This window comes from Loxodonta africana, chromosome 1 (assembly GCF_030014295.1).
Source record: "Loxodonta africana isolate mLoxAfr1 chromosome 1, mLoxAfr1.hap2, whole genome shotgun sequence".
Taxonomy (NCBI): domain Eukaryota; kingdom Metazoa; phylum Chordata; class Mammalia; order Proboscidea; family Elephantidae; genus Loxodonta; species Loxodonta africana.
This window is the reverse complement of record NC_087342.1, coordinates 86,510,675-86,535,527: the sequence shown is the minus strand read 5'-3', so window position 1 is coordinate 86,535,527 and position 24,853 is coordinate 86,510,675. Positions and strand designations below refer to the sequence as shown.

The 24,853-nt window shown below is 36.5% G+C and overlaps 1 protein-coding gene and 1 pseudogene across 1 annotated transcript; both read left to right on the top strand.

The window, feature by feature from the left end:
* Positions 1-13,208: 13,208 nt before the first annotated feature.
* Positions 13,209-14,155, top strand: LOC135232817 (olfactory receptor 2W1-like; annotated as a pseudogene).
* An 8,066-nt stretch (positions 14,156-22,221) lies between these two features.
* On the top strand, positions 22,222-23,169 carry LOC135232815 (olfactory receptor 2W1-like). Its single transcript, XM_064294022.1, has one exon. The coding sequence runs from the start codon at positions 22,222-22,224 to the stop codon at positions 23,167-23,169; it is 948 nt and encodes a 315-aa protein (XP_064150092.1).
* Positions 23,170-24,853: the final 1,684 nt, after the last annotated feature.

Below are 24,853 nucleotides of genomic sequence, written 5' to 3'. Positions count from 1 at the left end.
ATAATTCTGGCTGCACTTCCTCCAAGTCTGATTTGTTTGTTCTTCTGGCAGTGCATGGTATATTCAATATTCTTCTCTAACACTTCATCCATAAATACAATTACACATTTTAAAAGGAAATAATACCAATCTCAAATAAGTTATCTCAAAATACAGAAAGAGAAGAAATACTTCCCAACTCATTCTGAAACCAGATGACCGCTGATACAAAAACATCGCAATGACATATTAAGAAAATCTCTCATGATTGCAGATGCAGAAACCCTTATCAAAATATTAGCAGGTTAGAATAAGCTCCAAAACTACTTGAGTGCATAAATAAGGGGAACTGATAGTTTTATGGTATTGAATCCTCTTGTCCAAGAACACAATGTAATTTTTCATTTCTTCAAATCTCTTTTTGTTTGCTTCAATGGGTTAATTAAAGGTTTCATTGTTTATGTTTTGCATATTTCCTGTAAAGTTTTTTTTGCCAGATTTGGAGTGTTTTGTTTACTTGTTTTGCTATTTTTAATGTCTTATCTTCCATTATCTTTCATGTGTATATGAAGCCCATGGATTTCTGTAGATCAATTTTACATCCAGTATCTTGCTGATTTTCTTATTATTTATGCTGTGTTGTTGATGCTGCTATTGTCTTTGAGTTTAAATGAGAGTACTTTGGGGAATAAAATTATTAGCTCATGTATCTTCATTTAAGTACTCATGAATGTTGTTGCAGAGAAGTCTGGAGCCGGCTTGACTTTTACCTTTAAATACGATCATTTTGTTCAATTGACCGATTGATTTTTTTTATCTTTAAAGTCCAGTAATTTTAATAGAACTTTTCCCACTCTGTGTTAATTTTTTTCTAACCTGAAACAAAGTAAGCATTTTTCAGTGTTGATCCATACCTTTGTTCATATCTTGTGAGGCACATTGTACCTTTTACTATTTTTTGATTCTATACTTCCTTGGTTATTTCTTTTTCTCAGTTTTAACAATCCTTACTTCTTTATTCCTTCCATGATTTCACCTGTCTATTCTCCCTTCTGTGACTATAATTTTTATTTTTATTTCTTCTGTTCTTAATTTTTCCTTCTGTTTCTGGGCTGAGTTATACCAGCCCATGCTTTATTCCCAATTTCTATTTTACCATATATTTTCTGACTTTTTGTATTTATGGCTTTATAATGTTCTAGTTTCATACAGTCAGTAATATTTTTAAGGCTTCCTTTTTTAAAAGTAATGACATTATGTTTAGTCATAATCCTTAACTCCTGCATGGCAACAATTTTGTAGTAAGTATTCTCATCTGCCATCTATTTTCCTATTACTTTCTTGGTTCCTTCTTTTAGAATTTTGTACATTCCCAATCATAGACTTTTTAAATTATTATTAAAGCCTGGTTCTCTCCTGATTATTCATTATAAATTAATTTAGTTTTTGTTTTCCTAGATTAACTTTTTGTAGGAGATTCACATTGGAAAGAGGCAAGTCTTTGTTCCAGGCTAGTAAAAATATTGTTTATGACCCAGCTTAAATGTGTATGAGAGAGATGTTTTGGCCTTTAGTTTTCTTCAATCAACTCAGCTTTTCTGCTCTAGGCCTGCTATAATAAAGTCTCTGTACTCTCCACTTTTTCAACCACAGAACATTTCCTTTATAAGCACTTTACCTCTGTGATTCCTAGTTCTGCTTTTCCTAGATGCCACACAGAGATCCAAGAAAATTTATACTCCCAGCCTCCGTTCATGATTCAGGTTGCTATAACAGGAGACAATATATTAATATTATATATTAATTAATTAATACACAGTCAACTATTATAATTGTAATCAATGTGTTAATATGCATGATATGGTAATATATTATTCTAATATAATTACAATGAGTATATTAATATAACTACAATGAGTATATTAATATGTGTAATATATATTAATATATATCATATTAAGTATAATATATTGCTTTATACTGCAGACCTAGCCATTTGTTTAGGAGAAATGAGCTTTTTCTGTTATTTTTGAGTCCAGCAGTGATGGATGTACTCTGTCTTATGGCCCCGTTTACCCTTACTACTTTCAGAAATAATTAGTTGGTGTTCTAGTTTGTGGAGGTATCTTAGATTATTTTGCTTTTGTTCTATTTATTAATTTTCAGTTTGTTTTTGAAAGAAGGTAAAAAAAAAATAGTCATTTTATGCAGCCGTAACGACATTGGAATTTTTTTCTCCCATTGCTGATTTTCCTGTAAGATCATTACAGAGCTAATGTTCATATGTTACTGTAAGGTAATATCTCCAGCACAGAAAGCTAGTCAATTGAAAAAAAAAAAAAAAAAGCTTATTAAATAGCAGTGGTAGTTATATTAGGTTACACTGTATAGTATTTTATGAATGGAGGCAAAAGGCAATATTTGTAAATTCTACACTGTTTCTCAGGTCTATCAAATCATTATCACTAGTGTTTCTGTTACTTTTATATGCATTACATTTCTTTCTTCTCTGATTCATTTGGTAAATTGCTACTAGGGACACACACTGCCAAATATGCTGCTCTATGCTGAAATCATGGAGTTGTGGTGGTGTGGTGGTTAAGCACTTGCCTGCTAACCAAAAGGCCAGCAGTTTGAATCCACTAGCCGCTCCTTAGAAACTCTGTGAGGCAGTTCTACTCTGTCCTATAGGGTCTCTAGGAGTTGGAATTGACTCGATGGCAATGAGTAATGCTGAAATCATAAATATTTTTGTCAGCAAAATGTCTTTCAAAACTTTAAATCACTAATAAGAAGATATGTTCAATTAAAAAAGCAAGGCATTGAGTTAGAAGATGTAGAACGTATGGTTCATCTGTAGTTGTGGTGCAATGGATGGCTTTTAGGTGGTCTTTCTTGTAACTCCCACCAAATGATTGGGTGGGACTATGCAAATGAGGTGTTGTGGCCCACCAAGGGAATTGGACAGCTTGCTAATAATGCTAGTAAGGTTCATGGCACCTTGTGGGGGTGGGATCATGTAAAAAAAATGTGTGGAACCCTAACTAGTGGATTAGTCAGTTTTGCCATTCTTCTAGGCTTAAAGAGAGACACAGAGAGAGAGAAAGAAGCTGTAATATGGAAGACAAGGAGACACAGCAGTGCGGCAGTATCAAGGGCAATAGTAGCACAAGATGGCAGGAACTGGGAGACTGGCACCAGACAGCTGTGGTGGGGCTTGCTGGTCCTTGGAACTAAGAGTTGTAACTCTTGCCAAAGAAGGTCTCAAGCAGGGCTCAGCAGCAGAAGGCGAGAAGAAGTTGTCCTGATCCAAGAACTGTTTCCTGAGTCATATCTGATCCTGAATTGTAAACTGTGGCTTCCCTAATAAACTCTACAATTGTGAGTGCTGTCTGTGAGTTCCGTGTGGCCATTGCAATGAATTATCAAACCCAGCAGAGAAGTAGAGAGTGCCATGGAGAGAGGGGGTAAGTCTGACCTCTGCCTCACAGGAATCAGCCTTGGGCTGTTGTTCTTAATTCTCCTTCCTCCTTGTGAAGTTAAAGGAGGTCAGATGCTGCTGCCACATCATTTTTACAGTAGTATTTATTACTTGTTCACACTGGACTTGTCCCATGACTTCTATGACACTGAATTTTCAACCATATAAAGAAAACATCTATCAAAAATGGTTTAAGAATCAATAAAACATTGTATACAAAAATGTATTGTGACTAGTGAAGCACATACCAACTAAAACCATTATAAGTTTTTTTATGCATTTTAGCATCTTTATAATAACAGTAATAGTAATGATTATTTTAATCTCTAGTAAAGTTGAGGAAAGCAATTGACTGTGAAAACTGATAACTTATTTTCATGGAGAATATTCTGTTTTGCTTTGCTTTGTTTGGTTTCTGTGTTTCCGGGCAATTGTCTATACACACTAATTGCTTACGAGGTACACAGAGTCCCCAAGTATTTCATCATTGCTTAAAAATTTCATCATTACTCTCAAGGAAAAACCACTTATGATCACATAACAGATGTGCATCCTTGTTGAATTCTTTTACACAGGAGGAGGGAGACGAGAAACTTATTATTTGGACCTCTGAACTGGGAGAGGTGAGAGGCAAAAGAGCCTCTTTTCACAGATAGAAAGACTCCCTGTGACAAGTGGGCAGAAGTGGCAGCAGTCTAGGGACATTGCTGTTTGGTTTAGACATAATGAAGAATATTCATCTCTTTTACTTTAGAAAACAAAATTACTTTTATCTTCAGGATTGTTCTTGGCTGAATCATCAGCACTGAAAAGTTTACTCAGCTGAATTAGGGTAAGTGGGGAGAAATTAGGTTGTCTTTAGTAATATTATTAGAGGTTTGTTTATGCAGTGATTTGCGTACAGCTTTCTGGCTTTTATACCAATGTCTCTTCCTTCAGTGGCATGTAACCCACTGCTGTCAAGCCAATTCCAAACCATAGTGGTCCTGTAGGACAGAGTAGAACTGCCCCATATGGTTTCCAAGGAGTGGCTGGTGGATTTGATCTGCTGATGTTTTGATTAGCAGCCAAGCTCTTAATCATAGTGCCATGATAGCATATAGGACATCCACTTATCTGTATGTTAATATCTTTTGTATTGGAGATGTTAAAAATGCAAATGGATGTTCCTCTTTACTCATGTGTTTGTGATTACACACCTATCCCATGATTTATTTCAAGAAATACTTATTAAGATACAGATACTTTAGGGGACATATGTCTAATAAAATAAATACGTACCACATAAAAACAGTCAGTAAATTTGTTGAATTCAGTTTTGAACTATGATGTGTGAAATAAGTTGTAAATGTATGTGTTTATGTGAAGTGTTGATTTAAACCTATGTGTTGATGCTAAGCACACTAGTAAAATTGCATATTTGGAAATAGAGTAGGAAAGTGGGACTAGTACAGATAGACACCAGGGTTATCTATCTAAAGCTCGTAACTGAAGCCACAAAAACAAAGGAAAGCAAGGAAACAGAGTAAAGCAGATTTCTGATTAGAGAACTTTGGATAGAGGGGAAAGGCAAATTGAGTGAGAAGGTGCAGTGGAGAAAAGTGAAGGAGAAAAAATGAGCTCAAAAGAAGTTATAATGAAGGCTCATAATACTGCTTTGGATGAGAGTAGAATTATTTCCGAAATGAGATATTGGTCAGTATTGTTTCATGGCACAGGTGAACTCAAGCACTTAAGATAATTGAGAATAGGTTATTGGTTTTAGGAGTTAGGGCCACCTTTGCCTTTGTGATGATATTTCTTTTTAATTAGTATATGTGAGAGAAGCCATATTATATATTTGAAGATGTGATTTGAGTTGTGTTTTAGGGAGAAGCTTCTCTTTAAGAGTTTAATAAAGGGGACAAGTAAAGATCACATGTCCACTTTTTTTTTCATTTTTTTAAATTACAGTAAAAATGATACACAACAGAACATTTGCCAATTCAACATTTTCTACGGGTACAATTCAGTGACACCAGTTACATTAATCAAGTTGTGCAACCATTACTAGAATCCCTTACCAAATTTTCCATCACCATTAACAGATTTCTCCTTTGCTCCTCTTCCTACCCCTGATAGCCACTAATAAACTTTGGTCTCTATATATTTGCCTATTCTTGATATTTCATGTAAGTGTAATATTGTATAATATTTGCCCTTTTTTGATTGACATACTTTGCTAGGCATAATGTTTCAAGTTTCACTCATGTTGTAGCATGTATCATGATTTCATTTTTCTTTATAATTAAGTAACATTCTATTAAAGGAGCCCAGGTGGAGCAATGGTTAAGAACCCCCTGAAAGGTGGGTGGTTCTAACCCACCTGTGGCTCCTTGGGGGAAAAAAGGCCTGGCAATCTACTGCCATAAGATTACGGCCTAGAAAACCCTCTGAGGTAGTTCTACTCTGTCCTGTAGTGTCTCTATGAGCCACAAGCAACTCAATGGCACCTAACAACAGCAACAACAATATTCCGTTGTATGCATATGCCATATTTTTTAATCCATTTAATTATTAATGCACTTTTATGTTGTTTCCACCTTTTGGCTATTGTGAATAATGAATACTGGTGTACATGTGTCTGTTTGAGTCCCTGATTTCAAGACTCTTGGGTATATAATTAAGAGCAGAATTGCTTGGTTATATGGTAGCTCTATATTTAAATTTTGAAGAAAGTGCCAGGATGTTTTCCACAGCAACTATAAAATTTTGCACTCCTACCAGCAATGAATGAGGATTCCAATTTCTCCACATTCTTGCCAACATTTGTTGTTTTACACTTTTTTTTTTTAATATTAGCTTTTTTAGTGGGGGGTGAAGTGGTATTTCCCTGTGGTTGAATAGGGTCACTATGAGTTGAAATCGACTTCATGGCAAATGAGGTTTTTTTTGTTGTTGTTGTTTGGGGGTGGGTGGGGGAATAACTAATGAAATTGAGCATCTTTTCATATTTTTGCTGGTCATCTGTATTTATTCTTTGGTAAAATGTCTCTTCAAATTCTTTGCCCATTTTTTTGATTGGGTTGTTTGTCTTTTTGTTGTTAAGTTGTAAGACTTCTTCTTACATTCTGGATATTAAACTCTTATCCAATATACGGTTCCTAAACTTTTTCTCCACATTTGTAGGTTGTCTCTTCACTTTGCTGTTAAAGTCTCTTGTTGAACAAAAGTTTTTAATTTTGATAAAGTCCAAGTTATATATATTGTCTTTCGTTGTTCACTCTTTTGGTGTCATAACTAAGAATTCATGGTTAAAACGAGGTCCCAAACCAATATCCTTATGTTTTCTTCTAATAGTTTATGGTTTTGGTTTCTACATTTATGTCCTGGATCCGCTTGGAATTAAATTTTGTATATGGCGTAAGGTTTAATTTCAACTTCATTATTTTGCACGTGGAGATCCAGTTGTCACAAAACCATTTCTTAAAGAGACTCTTCTTTTCCCATTGTAAGGACTCAGCATCCATGTTAAGATCATTTCACCATAGAAGTGTGTGTTTATTTATGGACTTTAAATTCTATTCCATTTGTCTATTATTACACTAGTACCTGACTGGCCTGATTACTGTAACTTTATAGTATACGTTAAAATCAGTAAGTGTGAGTCCTTCTGCTTTGCTCTTCTTCTTCAAGATTGTTTTGGCTGTTTGGAACCCCTTGCAGTTTCATATAACATTGAGAACTGGATTTTTCAATCTTTTCAAAGAAGGCCATTGGAATTTTGATGGGGATTGCATTGAATCTATGGATTGCTTTGAGTTGTTGTTACTATTAGGTGCCATTGAGTAGGTTCCAACTCATAGCAACCCTATGTACAACAGAACAACACACTGCCCAGTCCTGTACCATCTTCACAACAATTGCTGTACTTGAGCCCATCATCACAGCCACTGTGTCAATCTGTCTCCCTGAAGGTCTTCCTCTTTTTTGCTTACCTTTTTCTACTTTACCAAGCATGATGCCCTTCTCCAAGGACTGGCCCCTCCTGATAGCATGTCCAAAGTATGTGAGATGAAGTCTCGCCATCCTTGCTTCTAAAGAGCATTCTGCTGTACTTCTGCCAGGACTTACTTATTTGTTCTTCTGGCAGTTCATGGTACAGTCAATATCCTTGCCCAACACCTAATTCAAAGGCACAAGACACAATTCTTCTTCCGTCTTCCTTATTCATTGTCCAGCTTTCACATATATATGAGACGATTGAAAATACCATAGCTTGGGTCAGGCACACCTTAATCCTCAAAGTGACATCTTTGCTTTTTACCACTTTAAAGAGGTCTTTTGCAGCAGATTTGCCCAATGCAATACATTGTTTGATTTCTTGACCTCTACTTCCATGGCTGTTGATTGTAAATCCAAGTAAAGTGAAGTCCTTAACAACTCCAATCATTTCTTCATTTATCATAATGTTGCTTATTGGTCCAGTTGTGAGGATTTTTGTTTCCTTTATGTTGAGGTGTAATTGATACTGAAGGCTGTAGACTTTGGTCTTCGTCAGTAAGTGCTTCAAGGCTTCTTCACTTTCAGCAAGCAAGGTTGTGTCATCTGCATATTGCAGGTGGTTAATGAATCTTCCTCCAATCCAGATGCCCCATTCTTCTTCATATAGTCCACCTTCTCGGATATTTGTTCAGTATACAGACTGAATAAGTACTGTCAAAGGATACAACCACTATGTATACCTTTCCTGATTGTAAAACATGCAGTGTCCCCGTGTTCCGTTCACTGCCTCTTGGTCTATGTACAAGCTCCTCATGAGTACAATTAATTGTTCTAGAATTCCTATTCTTTGCAATGTTGTACATAATTTGTATTATCCATACAGTCAAATGCTTTTGCACCGTCAATAAAAAAAAAGGTAAACACCTTTCCAGTATTCTCTACTTTCAGCCAAGATCCATCTGACATCAGCGATGATATCTTTTGTTCCATGTGCTCTTCTGAATCCAGCTTGAGTTTCTGGCAGTCTCTTGCCGATGTACTGTTGCAACCATTTTGAATTACCTCAGAAAAATTTTACTTGTGTGTGACAATAATGATTTTTTTTTATAATTTATGCATTCTGTTGGATAACTTTTTTTCAGAATGGGCATAAATATGTGCCGGGGGCCAGCCTCAGCAAAGAACAGGGTCACTAGAGGAGGGGTAGAGTTTGGTGAAAAAGAATGAAAGGTAGTGTGTCTTATATTTTCATTCTGCAGGAAAAGAAAGCCTGCTCTTTATTTTTTACATGGTCTTTTATATCATAAGCTTACAAAAGCATAACATCACATGATCAACAAAGGGGCAGTACAAGATATAATCATCATAGATAACATCATTTCCCAGACATAATTTTCCAAGTGACACATAGTACAGTTCTGCATGTGCACACAAATACAATGAGTTTTTGTTTAGTTGAAGAGAACATTTTGTTGATTTAAAGTAACAATTGACTTCATACTGCTTTACACTTATGCTTAATCTTGCAATACCTTCCACAGTTTTTATAACAATTAATCTTTTTGCAAAACCATTGCCACATAGGCTTTGTCCATCTTGTCCAGGGTGGCCAAGTTCTTGAAGTCCAGCCACTTTGGGTTACGTCATATTGTCCATGATTATGCCAAGGACAATTAGCCCAATCTCTACACCCAAAGACCAGTCAAGCGCAGCAGTGAGCGGGGTAGACGAGAAGGTCGACCTGTAATTGGCTGAGAAATTGGCTGAGAGAACTCACTGCCTTTTGTTTTTCCACTTTTATGGGATCATGTGTGGGTGGTGGTTTAATCACAAAAGGGCCTCGGTAAATACCAGGATTCCACCATCCTGTTTTTGTTTTCCATAGTTGAGCTATTCGTTTTCCCCCTAAGACAACTTCATGTTGATCCCCAGGTAATACACGGGCTGTCCCTACCCGGGATTTTACCAGGGGATTATGAGTAGGACGCCCCCCTCCAAAGGTCCCTAAATCTATAATGGAATTTTATGCTTATACATTCTGCTATACACAGGCTGAAAATGAAACAGAAACATAACACAGATGACAGAGATATTCCTGACTTTTCAGGAATTCTTCGATGTTTATGCTGGGGGCAGTGGGTGCAGAGGGGCCGCCCTTGCAGCCTGGCTCCTCCTGACTTTTCAGGAATTCTTCGATGTTTATGTTGGGGGCAGTGGGTGCAGAGGGACCGCCCTTGCAGCCTGGCTCCTCCTGACTTTTCAGGAATTCTTTGATGTTTATGCTGGGGGCAGTGGGTGCAGAGGGGCCGCCCTTGCAGCCTGGTTCCCAGCAAATATGGATCTCTTCTAATTGGTTGGCCAAGTAGCTGTCATCCAAATTTCCTGTCATAGATGAGGGAGCACCTCCAGTGCTGCATTCCTTTGTTGAAACATCTCACTTGGTATTTCATCAATTCCTGGAGCCTTGTTTTTTGCCAATGCCTTCAGTGCAGTTTGAACTTCTTGCTTCAGTAGCAACAGTTCTTGATACATGCCACCTCCTGAAATGGTTGAACATTGACCAACTCTTTTTTTGGTGCAGTGATTCTGTGTATTTCTTCCATCTTCTTTTGATGCTTCCTGCCTGGCTCAATATTTTGCCCGTAGAATCCTTCAGTATTGCAACTTTTGCCTTGAATTTTTTCTTCAGTTCTTTCAGCTTGAGAAATACTGAGCATATTCTTCCCTTTTGGTTTTCTAACTCCAGGTCTTTGCACATTTCATTGTAATACATTTCTTTTTCTTCTTGAAGGGCCCTTTGAAATCTCCTGCTCAATTCTTTTACTTCATCATTTCTTCCTTTCGCTTTGCTACTCTACATTCGAAAGTAAGTTTCAGAGTCTCTTCTGACAGCCATTTCAGTCTTTTCTTTCTTTTCTGTCTCTTTAATGATCTTTTGCTTTCTTCACTTCTTGATGTCATCCCACAACTAGTCTGGTAATTAATGTTCAATGTGCCAAATCTACTCTTGAGATGGTCTCTAAATTCAGATATGATATACTTAAGGTCATATTTTGGTCACATTTGATAGGGATTGTGTTGAATCCATAGGTTGCTTAGGGTAATACTGACATTAAAAATATCATGTCTTCCAATCTATGAGCATGGGATGTTTTTCCATTTATTTAGGTTTCCTTAATCCCTTTCAGTAACATTTTGTAATTTTCATTATATAAGTTGTTCAAATCTCTGGTTAAATTTATTCTTAGGTATTTTATTCTTTTAGATGCCATTGTAAATGGAATTGTTTTATTAATTTCATTTCAAAATTGCTCATTGCTGGTATATACAAATTCAGCTGGTTTCGTGTGTTGAGCTTGTACTCTGCAACATTGATTAATTCCTCTATTAGCTCTATAAGCTGTCTTGTGGTTTCATTGGGATTTTTTATATACAGGAACATGTCATCTGCAAATATGGATAGTTCTACTTTTTCCTTCCTGATTTGACTATCTTTTATTTCTTTTTCTTGGTTTATTGCCTTAGCTACAACTTCCACTACAATATTGAGTAGTAGTCATGAGAGTGGTCATCCTTGTCTTGTTTCTGATCTTAAGGGAAAAGCTCTTAAATTTTCTCCCTTGAGTGTAATGTTGGCTGTCTGTTTTTTGTAAATGCCCTTAATCATATGGGGAATTTCTCTTCTTTTTCTAGCTAGTTGAGTATTTTTATCATAAAATGGTGTTGGATTTTATCAAATGCCTTTTCTGCATTGACTGATATGACAATGTGATTCTTTTCCTTTGGACTCTTAATGTGGTGTTTTACAGTGGTTTGTTTTCTAATGTTGACCCCTAGCAGCCCTGGAATAAATCTCACTTGGCCATGATATATAATTCTTTTCATATGCTGTTGGATTTGGTTTTCTGGTATTTTGCTGAGGATTGTTGCAACCTATTCATTAGGGAACTTGGCCTGTAGTTTTATTTTCTTGTGGCTATTTTATACAGATGCACTTTTAAATGACAAATATATACTGGCAACTTTATACCTAAACTGGGACTAGTTACTAGGAAATAAGCACAAAAATAACATAGCTTGAAAAGGTTTAGCACTTTGCAATGTTATAGAATTGGACAGTTTTATAGACTGAGAGAATGATATAAATGACTAGTACAACCTCAGTGTAAAAATAAGGAAGGAATAAAATTATGGAGAATAAGACTTTAAGAGACAGTAAATGATGAAATTAACAATACAGAAGAGGTCAAATAATATTTGCAATGAAAGAGATACTTTTATGGATCTCAGAAAAAATGCAAAGATAGGCATTAAAAGGAGATAATTAAAAAATTTCCAATAAGAAATTATAAGAGGAGAGCTGTAGTTAGGTCTAGGTTGTTTATAGGTTAAGCAGTGGTTCTTAATTGAGATAATTTTGCCCCATAGGAGACATTTGTGAATTTCTGGAAACATTTTGGCTGTCACAACTGGGGAGAGGTGTTAAAGGGTATTGCCTACTGGTAGTTACCAGAGACGGTGTTAAACATCATATAATATACAGAAAGCCCTCCACAACAAAAATTATCTGGTTTAAATGTCAATACTACCAAGTTTGAAAAATCCTGAATTTGGAGAAAAAGAAACCAGCAGGGCGGTTGGTATTAAACCTAGGCTTTACTTATGAACCCAGAGGCAAGATATTTTTGTTACAGACACCTTGTATTCTTCAACTGACCTTCAGTGTTGAGAAGGAAATATGTCAAATGCCACCCAGTTTCTTTATTCATCATTGTATTTAAGACTTCTGAGTTCATTATCATCATAAATACACATAGAAGGGAGAAGTATTTCTGATAAATCGGCTGGGAAATTATCTCAACAAAGAGATTAGCACTATGGTGAAGGGAATGGGCCCAGGAGAAAATTCTTGGTTTAAATGTTGGTGCTAGCTAAGATTGAGTTACAAAGTAGAGAATGATGTTGATTTTCTGTTTTCCCTCACTCTAAGACACTTTGTCTCCAAGGTTGTAAATACTTATTTTTAAAACATGGCAAATGTATACCATAACGTGATGAGAGGAGCAAATCAAACTTGCTGTCTACCTTCCTGTGGCCTGTAAGATAATAAGACTGGTTACTCACGTCTATCTCCCACGCAATCAACCAATAAATAAATAAAAGAGAATTTTTCAAGAGAGGTCACAGAAATTTCTATGTATGAAAATAACTCCAGGAAAATTTTATGATCAGTCAGTATTGGAAGTTGTTCCCTTTATTTTATTCAATATTAATGTGACTTTGCTTTTTAGTGGAATGCTGCACAAAAATAATTATAGTAAAAAGGATCAAATGAGAAGTTATTGGTTTCAATTCTGCATTCTTTGGCACGCAGAGAAAATTTTTCCAGGAAAGAACCAGTCATGTTAGAAGACAGTTAATGACATTAGATTTTACAAAGTTCTTTTTTATATAATCTTGTGATTGATACAGACTTCTAGGTTTTAGCAATCATTCATTCTGTTATAACCAGCATTTGAAGATTTCATTTGCTATTTGAAAAGCTATCCGATAATCTATCATTCTTGCTATCATAGCTTAAATTTTATATGTTATATAGACCACTAAAAATGTTTATATATTAGATAGTAAAAAATGATACCCATACCTTGAATGCAGTGCTTGATTTTAGTCTGGCATTAAAGTTTGTGAATGTACGCACTGTGCATTCTAATATGTTAATTTTTCCATCCTCAGAATTGCTATTAAGGCAAGAAAAAAAAGAATGATCAACAAGAGCTACTTCAATGGATTTATACTCCTTGGATTCACAGGGCACCCTCAGATGGAGATGATTATCTCTGGGGTTGTCTTTTTCTTCTACACCATTGCCTTGATGGGAAATATGGCCATCATCCTGCTGTCTTTCCTGGATGACCATCTCCAAACTCCCATGTACTTCTTCCTTAGAAATTTGGCAGCCTTAGATCTCTGTTACACCACAAATATAGTCCCACAGATGTTGGTCAATATCTGGGGTAAAAACAAGAGAATAACCTTTGGTGGTTGTGTCTTTTAACTTTTCACTGATATGGTACTGTGCTCAGTTGAATGTATCCTTCTAGCTGTAATGTCTTATGACAGGTTCAATGCTGTCTGCAAGCCTCTGCACTATATGGCTGTAATGAACTCACAGCTTTGCCAGGGATTGGTGGCCATGGCCTGGTTAGTTGGTGTTATTAACTGCATGATCCTTTCCCCCTATGCCACGAGCCTTCCACGATGTGGAAACCACGACCTAGACCACTTTTTTTGTGAAATGTCTGCAATGATTAAGATTGCATGTGTGGACACCACAGCCATGGAGGTAACCACATTTTCCATGTGCCTCATTATAGTTCTTGTTCCTCTTCTTCTCATTCTGGTCTCATATGGCTTCATTGCTGTAACCGTACTCAAGATCAAATCTGCAACAGGGAGACAAAAAGCATTTGGGACTTGTTCCTCCCATCTCATTGTGGTATCCATCTTCTATGGGACTCTAGTCTACATGTACATACAACCAGGAACAGTCCAAATCAGGATGAGGGTAAACTTCTCAGTATCTTTTATTCCATTGTTACCCCCAGCTTGAACCCACTGATCTACACACTAAGGAATAAAGAGTTCAAGGGGGCCATGAAAAGGCTGATTGGAAAAGAAAAGCATTTCATGGACACAGCACCACACTGATGTTTTTTCCCCAGCAATTTCTAACTTGAAAACTTATTTTGTAATCATCACCTAAGCAAAAGAATATAATCAGAGAAAATACAATAAAAATAAAATAAAATTCAATGCATTTATTGAATAATTAATACATGCTAACATGTGTATAAAACCCATGTTCAACATGAAATTACAAATGGAGTGCCAACATTAAAAATAACTTACACTAATGTACTGATTCTGTTGGATTATACACGTCTGTTTCCCAAGTTATATTAAAAATGATCAATTTAACTCTAATCCTCTACTTTCGTTGTTCTTTCTGTCATTGTCATAAATTCAATGAGGAGAAAAGCTGTTCTTAAAGCACTCTATTTTAAGGTACAGCACCTTTGCCCCACCCAATCCTAGGAATATGTCCACAGAGGAATATCTCCAGCTTGAAGACAGAAGCAGAAAACCCAGTTATTAACCAAGAATGCCAAGGGTTTTAATTATCAGTCATCTTAACAATGATTCTGAGGCATCAAACTTTTTTCCTAGGGTATCTTCCTCTGTCTCAGATAACTACTCAAAGAGGAACAGGATTCTTATTATCACAAAAAGAAAACCTTTTTATATCAAGTTCCAGAACCGTCTTTAAGGTTATCGTTTATACATATGAAGTACATGGATTTTTGTAGATTAATTTTACATTCCATTATCTTGCTGATGCTATTCTTACTAGTTATGCTGTATTGTTGTTGCTGCTATTGCCCCCTTTTTGTTTCAGTTAGGGTATTTTGGGGTATAAAATTATTAGCTCACACATCTTACTTTATAATTGTCATCATTGTTGCAGAGAAGTCTGGAACCAGCCTGACTTTTACCTTTACATATGGTCATTTTGTCCAATTGACCAGCGGATTATCTTTGAAGTCCAGTAACATTACTAATGTTTTAACCACTTTGTGTACTTTTTTTAACCTGAAACAAAGTGAAAAATTTTCAATCTGTAGATTTATGTCTTCTTTCATATTTTCTAAAACACATCTTTCACTATTTAATTTTATACCCTCTTACTTATTTTTTCTCAATTTTAACTATTCTACTTCTTCCAAAATTTCAACTGTGTTTATTCTCCGTTTGTTTCTATAACTTTTTTATTTCTTCAGTTTTTAATTTTTCCTTCTCTTTATAGCCTGAGTTCTACCAACTCATGGTTCATACCCACTTACAATTTTGCCATGTATTTTCAGATTTATGCTTTATGTCTAGTTTCATTCTGTCAGTCACCTTTTTAATGTTGACCTTTTAAAAATAAATGACAGCATGTTTGCTTCCTGTGTGGCAATAGTTTTGTGATGAATGTTCCTCATCTAACATTTATTTTCCTATTACTTTCTTGGTTGTGTCTTTCAGAGTTTTGTGTATTTCCAGTTGTTGTTGTCATGTGCTGCTGAGTCAATTCCAACTCATAGCCACCGTATATGCACGGTAGAACTTCCCCATAGGGTTTCCTAGGCTGAAATCTTTATGACAGCAGGCCCCCAGGTCTTTTTTCCATGGAGCTGCTAAGCTTGTGGGTTAGCAGCAAAGTGCTTAACCATTGTGCCACAAAACAAAAACAAAAATGTTGCTGCTAAGTTGATTACAACTCATAGCGACCCTGTACCAGGGCTCTTTATATTTCCAACTGTTGTTGTTAAGTGCCATCGAATTGGTTCCAACTCACAGCAACCCTATAGTAGTAGATCTTTATATCATAAAAGTCTGGTTCAGCGGAGCAAGGGCGGGGGCTTGGGAACTATGGCTTAAGGGTACTTCTAAGTCAATTGGTAAAATAAATTCTATTAAGAAAACATTCTGCATCCCACTTTGAAGTGTGGCATCTGGAGTCTTAAATGCTAACAAGCGGCCATCTAAGATGCATCAATTGGTCTCAACCCACCTGGATCAAAGGAGAATGAAGAACACCAAGGTCACATGATAACTATGAGCCCAAGAGATAGAAAGGGCCACATGAACTAGAGACTTACATCATCCTGAGACCAGAAGAACTAGATGGTGCCAGCCACAACTGATTACTGCCCTGCCAGGGAGCACAACAGAGAACCCCTGAGGGAGCAGGAGAACAGTGGGATACAGACCCCAAATTCTCATAAAAAGAGCATACTTAATGGTCTGACTGAGACTAAAAGAATCCCGGTGGTCATGGTCCCCAAAACTTCTGTTGGCCCAGGACAGGAACTATTCCCAAAGACAACTCATCAGACATGGAAGGGACTGGACAATGGGTTGGAGAGAGATGCTGACGAAGAGTGAGCTACTCGTATCAGGTGCACACTTGAGACTGTGTTGGCATCTCCTGTCTGGAGGGGAGATGGGATGGTAGAGAGGGTTAGAAACTGGCAAAATGGTCACGAAAGGAGAGACTGGAAGGAGGGAGCGGGCTGACTCATTAGGGGGACAGTAAATGGGATTATATAGTAAGGTGCATATAAGTTTATATGTGACAGACTGACTTGATTTGTAAACTTTCACTTAAAGCACAACAAAAATTATTAAAAAAAAAAAAAAAAGATGGATTGACACCGTGGCTACAACAGTGAGCTCAAGCAAAGCAATAATTGTAAGGATGGCACAGGACCAAGAAGTGGTTCCTTCTATTCTGCATAGAGTTGCAATAATTTGTAACTGACTCAATGGCACCTAACAGCAACCACAACAGTATTAAAAACAACAACAAAAAAATTTTAAAAAGTCTGGTTCAGTTTTCATTATTTGTTGTCAATGAATTTCGTTTTTTTTTCTAGATCAACTATTTATAGAAGACTCATATTGGAGAGGAGGCAAGTCCTTGTTCTAGTCAGCAAAAATATTGCTTATGACCCAGGTTAAATGTGTGTGGGGGTTATTTTGGCCTTTACTTCAGCCCAACCAACTGAGCTTTTCTGCTGTAAGTCACCTGTAAGGCAAAGCCTCCTGTCCACTCTTTCAGCAGCAGACTGCCATAATTCCTAGTTCTGCTTTCCTAGACACCATACAGAGATCCAAGAAAATTTACATTGGCAGCCTTCATTCCCTATTCCTGTTGCTGTAGTAAGAGCCAGTTGACTTTATATGCCAAAGAGGTCTTTTTCTGTTATTTTTGAGTTCAGTAGTGATAGACATACGCATCTTAAGCTCCCCTCTTTGATCATCACTACTTTCAGGAATCAATTTTTGGCAATTCTGGTTTTCAAATGTATCTTAGATTATTTTGCTTTTTGTTCTCATCAATTTTGCATTTATTTCTGAGAGAAGAATGGGAAAAGAAGCTCTTTTATTCAAGCATAAGAACATTGGAATTTTTATATCTCATTGGTGATTGTTCTTTAAGATCACTTCAGGCCTGAGGTTCTAATGTCCCTATAGAGTAACCTCTCCAGCAAAAGAAACTAGTGGACATTTTTTAGAAAAATCGTGTCTATTAAATAGCAGTGTAGTTTTTTTATTGTATAGGATTTTATGAATAGAAGAGGCAACATTTCTAAATTCTATACTCTGTTTCTAAATCTATCAAATTACCACTGGTATTTCTGTGTTACTTTTTTTTATCCATGGCATTTTTTTCTCCTTTGATCTATTTGGGAGATTGCTGCTAGGAGCATTCACTGCCAAATATGCTGCTCTATGCAGAAATTCTAAATAACTTTGTCAATAAAATGTCTTTCAAGACTTCAGATCATTAATAAGATGATAGGTTCAATTAAAAAACAAGGAATGGAGTTAGAAGATAAAGACTCATGTGTTTCATCTGTACGGTTTATTACTTGTTCGCAGTGGGCTTGGCCCATAATTCCTATGACACTCAGTTTTCATCCAAATAAAAAAGGAATACCATCTACCAAAAATATTTAAGAATCAATGAGACATTATGTACAAAAAAAAAGTGTTATGGCTAACAAAGCACAAAATAATTAAAATCATCATAATTATTTTCATTCATATTAGCATCATCTATAATAAGGGTAACAGTAATGGCTATTCAAAGTTAAATGAAGCAGCTAACTGTGGAAACTGATAGTTTACTTTCGAGGAGAATTTTTTGTTTTGCTTTGCTTGTTTCTGTATTTCTGGGTAATCATCAAGGTATATTAATTGGTTTTTAGATACTCAGAGTCCCCAAGTATTTTATCCTTGCTCAAAAATTTCATCATTGCTCTTAAGGAAAAACTAATTAGTTATGATTCATATCACAGATGCGTCTCCTTGAATTCTTCAAGGAGAGAGAGAAGAGCATTATTATTTGGGCCTCTGAACTGGGAGAGATGAGAAGCAGAAGAGCCTCTTTGGACAGGCAGGAAGGTTCACTGTGACAAGTAGGCAGAAGTGGGAGTAGTCTAGGAAAATTGCTGGGTGGTTCAGACACAATGAAGAATAACCATCTCTTATTTTAGAAAATAAATATCTTTTCATCTTCAGGATTGTTCTTGGCTGAATCATCAGCACTGAAAATTTACTCAGCTGAATTAGGGTAAGTGGGGAGAAATTAGGTGGTCTTTGATAATATTTGTTAGAGGCTTGTTTATGCAGTGAATTGCATAAAGCTTTCTAGCTTTCATACCAATTTTTCTGACTACAATGGTATATAGGACATCAGCTAATCAGTATGTTAACATCTTTTGCTTGAAAGATGCTAAAAATTCAAATGACCATGCCTCTTTACACATGTCTTCATGATTAATTATTTCCCCCTGGATCTGTTTTAAGAAATGTTTATTAAGAACCTACTAGGATCTTGAGAAGGTCCCTGGGTGGTGCAAACAGTTTGTACTTGACAGCTAACCTAAAGGTTGGCAATTCGAGCTCACCCAGTAGTACTGGGGAAGAAAAGGCCTGGAGATCTTCTTCTGTTAAGATTATAACGAAGAAAACTCTATGAAGCAGTTCTACTCTGCAATACATTGAGTTGTCATAAATTGGAACTGTCTCAATGGCAACTAAGAACAACAGGTACTTTAGGGTACATCTAACAAAATAAATGTCTATCACAGTGAAAGAAACAGTAGATTTGTTGGAGGAATAAAACTCATGGATTCAATGCTGAACTATAACGTGTGAAATGAGTTGTAAACCTACGTGCTTATGTGAAACTAGGACTTAAACCTATGTGTTGATGTTGAGTATGCTTGTAAAATCGTGCATCTGGTAATAGAGTAGGAAAGTGAAATTAGTAAAGATAGATGGCAGCTATCTGTCCAAAGCTAGTAACTCAAGCCACAAAATGAAGGTAATCAATGAAACAAAGAGTAAAGCAGATATCTGATTAGAGAAATTTGGAGATGGGTAGGGGGGAGGGGTGAAATGAATGGTAAAGAAATGAATGGCAGAGTAAAGGAAAGTGAAGAAGAAAAGTGAACTCAAAAGAAGTTCTAATGGAGGTTCATGATACTGCTTTGAAAGTGAAGAAAATTATTTCAAAAATAAGATATTGGTCAGTGTTGCCGTATGGCACATATGAGCTCAAGTAGTTAAGACAACTGAGAAGAGATTATTGGTTTAAGAAGTTATTGCCACCTTTGTCTTTGAGGTAATATTTTTTAAATAATGTATGTGAGAGAAGTCATATTGTATTTTTGAAAATGTGATCTAAGTTGTGTTTTAGGGAGAAACTTCTCTTTCAGAGTTTAACAAAGGGGACAGGTGAGGATAGCAGATTCACTTTTAAAATGACAAATATTTACTGGCAACCTTCTCTATGCCTAAGTCTGGGATTAGTCACTAGGGATACAAGTAGGAAAACAACATTTCTTGAAGAGGCTTAACATTTTTACTGAAACGTTATTAGAATTAAGTAGTTTTATAGACCGAGGGAAAGATGTAAATGAGTAGTAGAATCTCAGTTTAAAATTAAGAAAGGGATAAATTTATGGAGAACAGGACCTTAAGAGACTGTAAATGATAGAATGAACAGTACAGAGGAAAACAGATAATGTCTCAGTCATCTAGTGCTGCTAGAACAGAAATACCACAACTGGATGGCTTTAACAAAGAGAAATTTATTTTCTCAAAGTCTAGTAGGCTACAAGTTCAAATTCAGGGCATCAGCTCCAGGGGAAAGCTTTCTCTCTCTGTCAGCTCTGGAGGAAGGTCCTTCTCATTAGTCTTCCCCTGATCGAGGAGCTTTTCAGGTGCAGGGACCCCAGGTTCAAAGGATGTGTTGTACTCCTGGTGGCATGACGTCCCTCCTCTCTGCTAGCTTCTCTTTCCTTTTATCTCTGGAGCTGTGCAGGCCACACTCCAGGGAAACTCCCTTTACGTTGGATCTGGGTATCATCTGCTAAGGGTGTTACAATCCCACCCTAATCCTCTTTAACATAAAATTGCAATCACAAAATGGAGGACAACCACAGAATACTGAGAATCATGGCCCAGCCAAAATGATACACACGCATTTTGGGAGACATAATTCAGTCCATGACAAAATAATATTTTTAATAAAAGGATGCATTTCTGGATCTGAAAAGAAGGAATAAAAGATGGGGGTGATGTAGAGAAGACTGAGGTAAAAAGGGGATAATTTGAGAATTTCAGATAAGAAACTGTAAGAACAAACCTGGAGTTAGGCCTAAATTCTTTATAGATTAAGGCAGTGGTTCTCAGGGCAATTTTGTTCCACAGGGAATATCTGGCAATTTTCACAAAGATTTTTGGTTGTCACAACTGGGAAAGGGAGTTATGAGCACCTAGTACTAGATACTGGCTATTGGTAGAGACCCTGGATGCTGCTAAACATTCTTTATCACAAAGAACAACCCTCCACAACATCCTGGCCCCTAATATTAAGAAGGGAAGAATATCACATTTCATCCAGTTTCTTTACTCACAATTGTACTTAAGACTTTTGAACTCATTGTCATAAATAGATAACTAGATGAGAAATGCATTTCTGAAAGAGGTTGGAAAGTTATCTGTGCACATTGGTGAAGAAAACAGCCCTGGAGGAAAAAAAAAAAAAAAACTTGGGTATAAGTTTTGGTCCTAGCTTGAATAAAGTGACAAAGTACAGAACGATGTTGATTTAAGTGATACTACCATGTTTTCCCTCATTCTAGGATATCCTGTCTCCAAGGTGTAAATACGTATTTTTTAAATTCTTTGGCAAATGAAACAGTCCTGGTTGTGCAGTGGTTAAGTGCTGGGCTGCTAACCGAAACGCAATGGAACCCACCTGAGGAAAAAGATGTGGCAACCTGCTCCCGTAAAAATTACAGCCTTGGAAACATCATTGGGCAGTTCTACTCCATCCTAAAGGGTCGCTATGAGTCAGTTGACTTCATGGCAAGAGGCAACGGGTTTGGTTTTTGGTATGGCAATTTTATACCACAGTGCAGTGAAAGGTGGAGGTCAAAACTGCAGTCCTTTCTGTTGCATTTAGGATAATAAAAATGATTACTCATGCCAATCTTCCACCCAATCAAATAATCCATAAATCAGTCAATAGAATAGAGCTTTTCAAGAGAGGTCACAGGCATCTCTATATTTCAAAATAACTCCAGAAAACTTTTAGGATGAGACAGTATTGGAAGTTATTCTCTTTGCTTTATTCAATATTAATGGGGCTTTGCTCCTTAGTAGAATGATACATAAAATAATTATAATAAAAAAGATCAAATGAGATGTTATCGATTTGAATTCTGCATCCTTAAGCATGCACAGCTGCTATGTTATTGGAGGAAATTCTTCCAGGAAAGAGCCAGACATTAGAAGACATTTAATGATATTAAATATAACAGAGTTTCCTTTTACATACTACAGTGATTGATACAGATTTCCAGATTTTAGCAACCATTCTTTTCATTATAACATACTTTGAACTTTTCATTGGGTATTCAAAAAACTATCCTATAATCTGTAACTTTTACTACCACAGTTTAAAGTTTTTAACATTATCTAGATGATGAAAAAAATGTTTATATATGTTTGGTAGTAAAAAAAAAATATATCTACACCTTGAATGCAATACTTGACTTTCGTCTGGCAATGAAGCTCGTAAATATACTCACTGTGCCTTCCAACATGTTGATTATTCCATCTTCAGAATGGCTATTTTAAAAAGGAAAAGAATGATCAATGAGAGCTACTTCAATGGATTTATACTTCTTGGATTCACAGGGCACCCTCAACTGGAGATGATCATCTCTGGGGTTGTCTTTTTCTTCTACACCATTGCCTTGATGGGAAATATGGCCATCATCCTGCTGTCTTTCCTGGATGACCATCTCCAAACTCCCATGTATTTCTTCCTTAGAAATTTGGCCATCTTGGATCTCTGTTACACCACAAATATAGTCCCACAGATGTTGGTCAATATCTGGGGTAAAGACAAGAGAATAACCTTTGGTGGTTGTGCCTTTCAACTTTTCAACGATGTCACACTCTGCATCATTGAATGTATCCTTCTAGCTGTGATGTCTTATGACAGGTTCAACGCTGTCTGCAAGCCTCTGTGCTACATGACCATAATGAACTCACAGCTCTGCCATGGCTTGGTGGCCATGGCCTGGTTAGTTAGTGTTATTAGTTGCATGATCCTTTCCCCCTACGCCATGAGTCTTCCTCGATGTGGAAACCACAACCTAGACCACTTTTTTTGTGAAATATCTGCCATGGTGAAGATTGCATGTGTGGACACCACAGCCATAGAGGTAACCACATTTGTTGTATGCCTTCTTATGGTTCTTGTTCCTCTTCTTCTCATTCTGGTCTCATATGGCTTCATTGCTGTAACCGTACTCAAGATCAAATCTGCAACAGGGAGACAAAAAGCATTTGGGACTTGTTCCTCCCATCTCATTGTGGTATCCATCTTCTATGGGACTCTAATCTACATGTACATACAACTAGGAAACAGTTCAAATCAGGATGAGGGTAAACTTCTCAGTATCTTTTATTCCATTGTTACCCCCAGCTTGAACCCACTGATCTACACACTAAGGAATAAAGAGTTCAAGGGGGCCATGAAAAGGCTGATTGGAAAAGAAAAACATTTCATGGACATAGCAGGACACTAACTATTTTTTCCAGCAATTTCCAATGTGAAAATTGGCCCTTTCCAACCTTTAAATGTAAACCACTTATTTTGTAATCTTCACATAAGCGAGGGAAAATACTCAGAAAAAAATACAGTAAAATTCACTGCATTTATTGGATAATTAATACATGCCAACATGTGTACAAAAACCCATATTTAAAATTAAATTGCTAACTGTGGTGCCAACATTAAAAATAACATTCATTGGTGCCTTGGCTGTTACCCCAGTTATATTGAAGTTGATCAATTTCATTCTAATATTCTCCTTTCATTATGCTAACTAAATATCATTGTCATACATTCAATGAGGTGAAAATCTGTTCTTAGAGCACACTGTTTTAAGGTATAACAGCTTTACCTTGCCCATTTTCAGAAATATGTATACCACAAATATAGAGCCACAGATGGTGCTCAGTGTCACCGGTAAAGACATTGTGAATAGTGCTACAATGAACATTGGTGTATGAGTATCTCTGTGCATTTCTGCTTTCAATTCTTTTGGGTTTATACCTAGGAGTGGAATTGCTGGATCATACGGTAATCTGATGTTTAACTTTTTGAGGAAACACCAAACTCTTTTTCACAGCAGCAACAGAAGAGAGGAGAAAACAGAGATCAAAGCAAAGGTAAATGAAATCGGGAATTTAAAGACAATTGAGAGAATCAGTGAAATCAGAAGCTGGTTTTTTAAAAGATTAATAACTTCAACAAAACTTTTAGTTATGCTGACAAAGAAAAAAAGAGAGAAGATACAAATATATAACATCAGAAATGAAAGTGGGAACATTACAACTGGCCTTACAGAAATTAAGAGGATAAGAGAATACCATGGACAATTGCATGCCAACAAACTAAATTTTCTAGATTAAATGGAACAATTCCTAGAAATATATAAGCTTCCTACATTGACTTAAAATGAAAATAGAAGATCTCGACAGAACTAGAACAAGTGAAGAAATGGAATCAGTAATCAAAAACCTCCCAACAGAGAAAAGTCCAGGACCGGATAGGGAATTCTACCAGACATTTATAGAAGATGTGGTTCCAATCCTTCTTATACTTTTCCAAAACATAGAACAGGTAGAAACACTTCCTAACTCACTCTGTGAGGCTAGCATTACTCTGATACCAAAGCCAGGAAAAGATACCACAAAAAAAAGAAAACTACAGACTGATATCACTTATGAACATAGATACAAGAATCCTCAACAAAATACTAGCAAACTAAGTCAAAAGCATACAAAAATTGTATAGATGTATTTACAATAACAACAAAAAAGGTGCAGCTTCTGAAGCTGCTTATGTACAAGCAAACACCTCAAGGGTTTTAGTTTCTCGGTTTGGAGGTTTTTGATCATGGTTTCATGGGACATCCCAGGTAACTGGCCTAATATGTTTAAAGCTTTGGTTCTGTCTCCTAGTTCTTTGCATAGTGCCTGGGGTCTTAAAAGTTTGCAAGTGGCCATCCAAGTTACAACAATAGGTCTCTGTTTCCCTGGAGCAACAGAAGAAGGAGAGTCAGGAACAGGAGGAAGGAATGGAATGTGTGGCTAATTGCCTCCATGAACAATTGCCTCCTCTGCCAGGAGACCAGAACTGGATGGTACCCTGCAACTGTTACTGAACACTTTGATCAAAGATTCTGTAGAAGAATCCTGATAAAA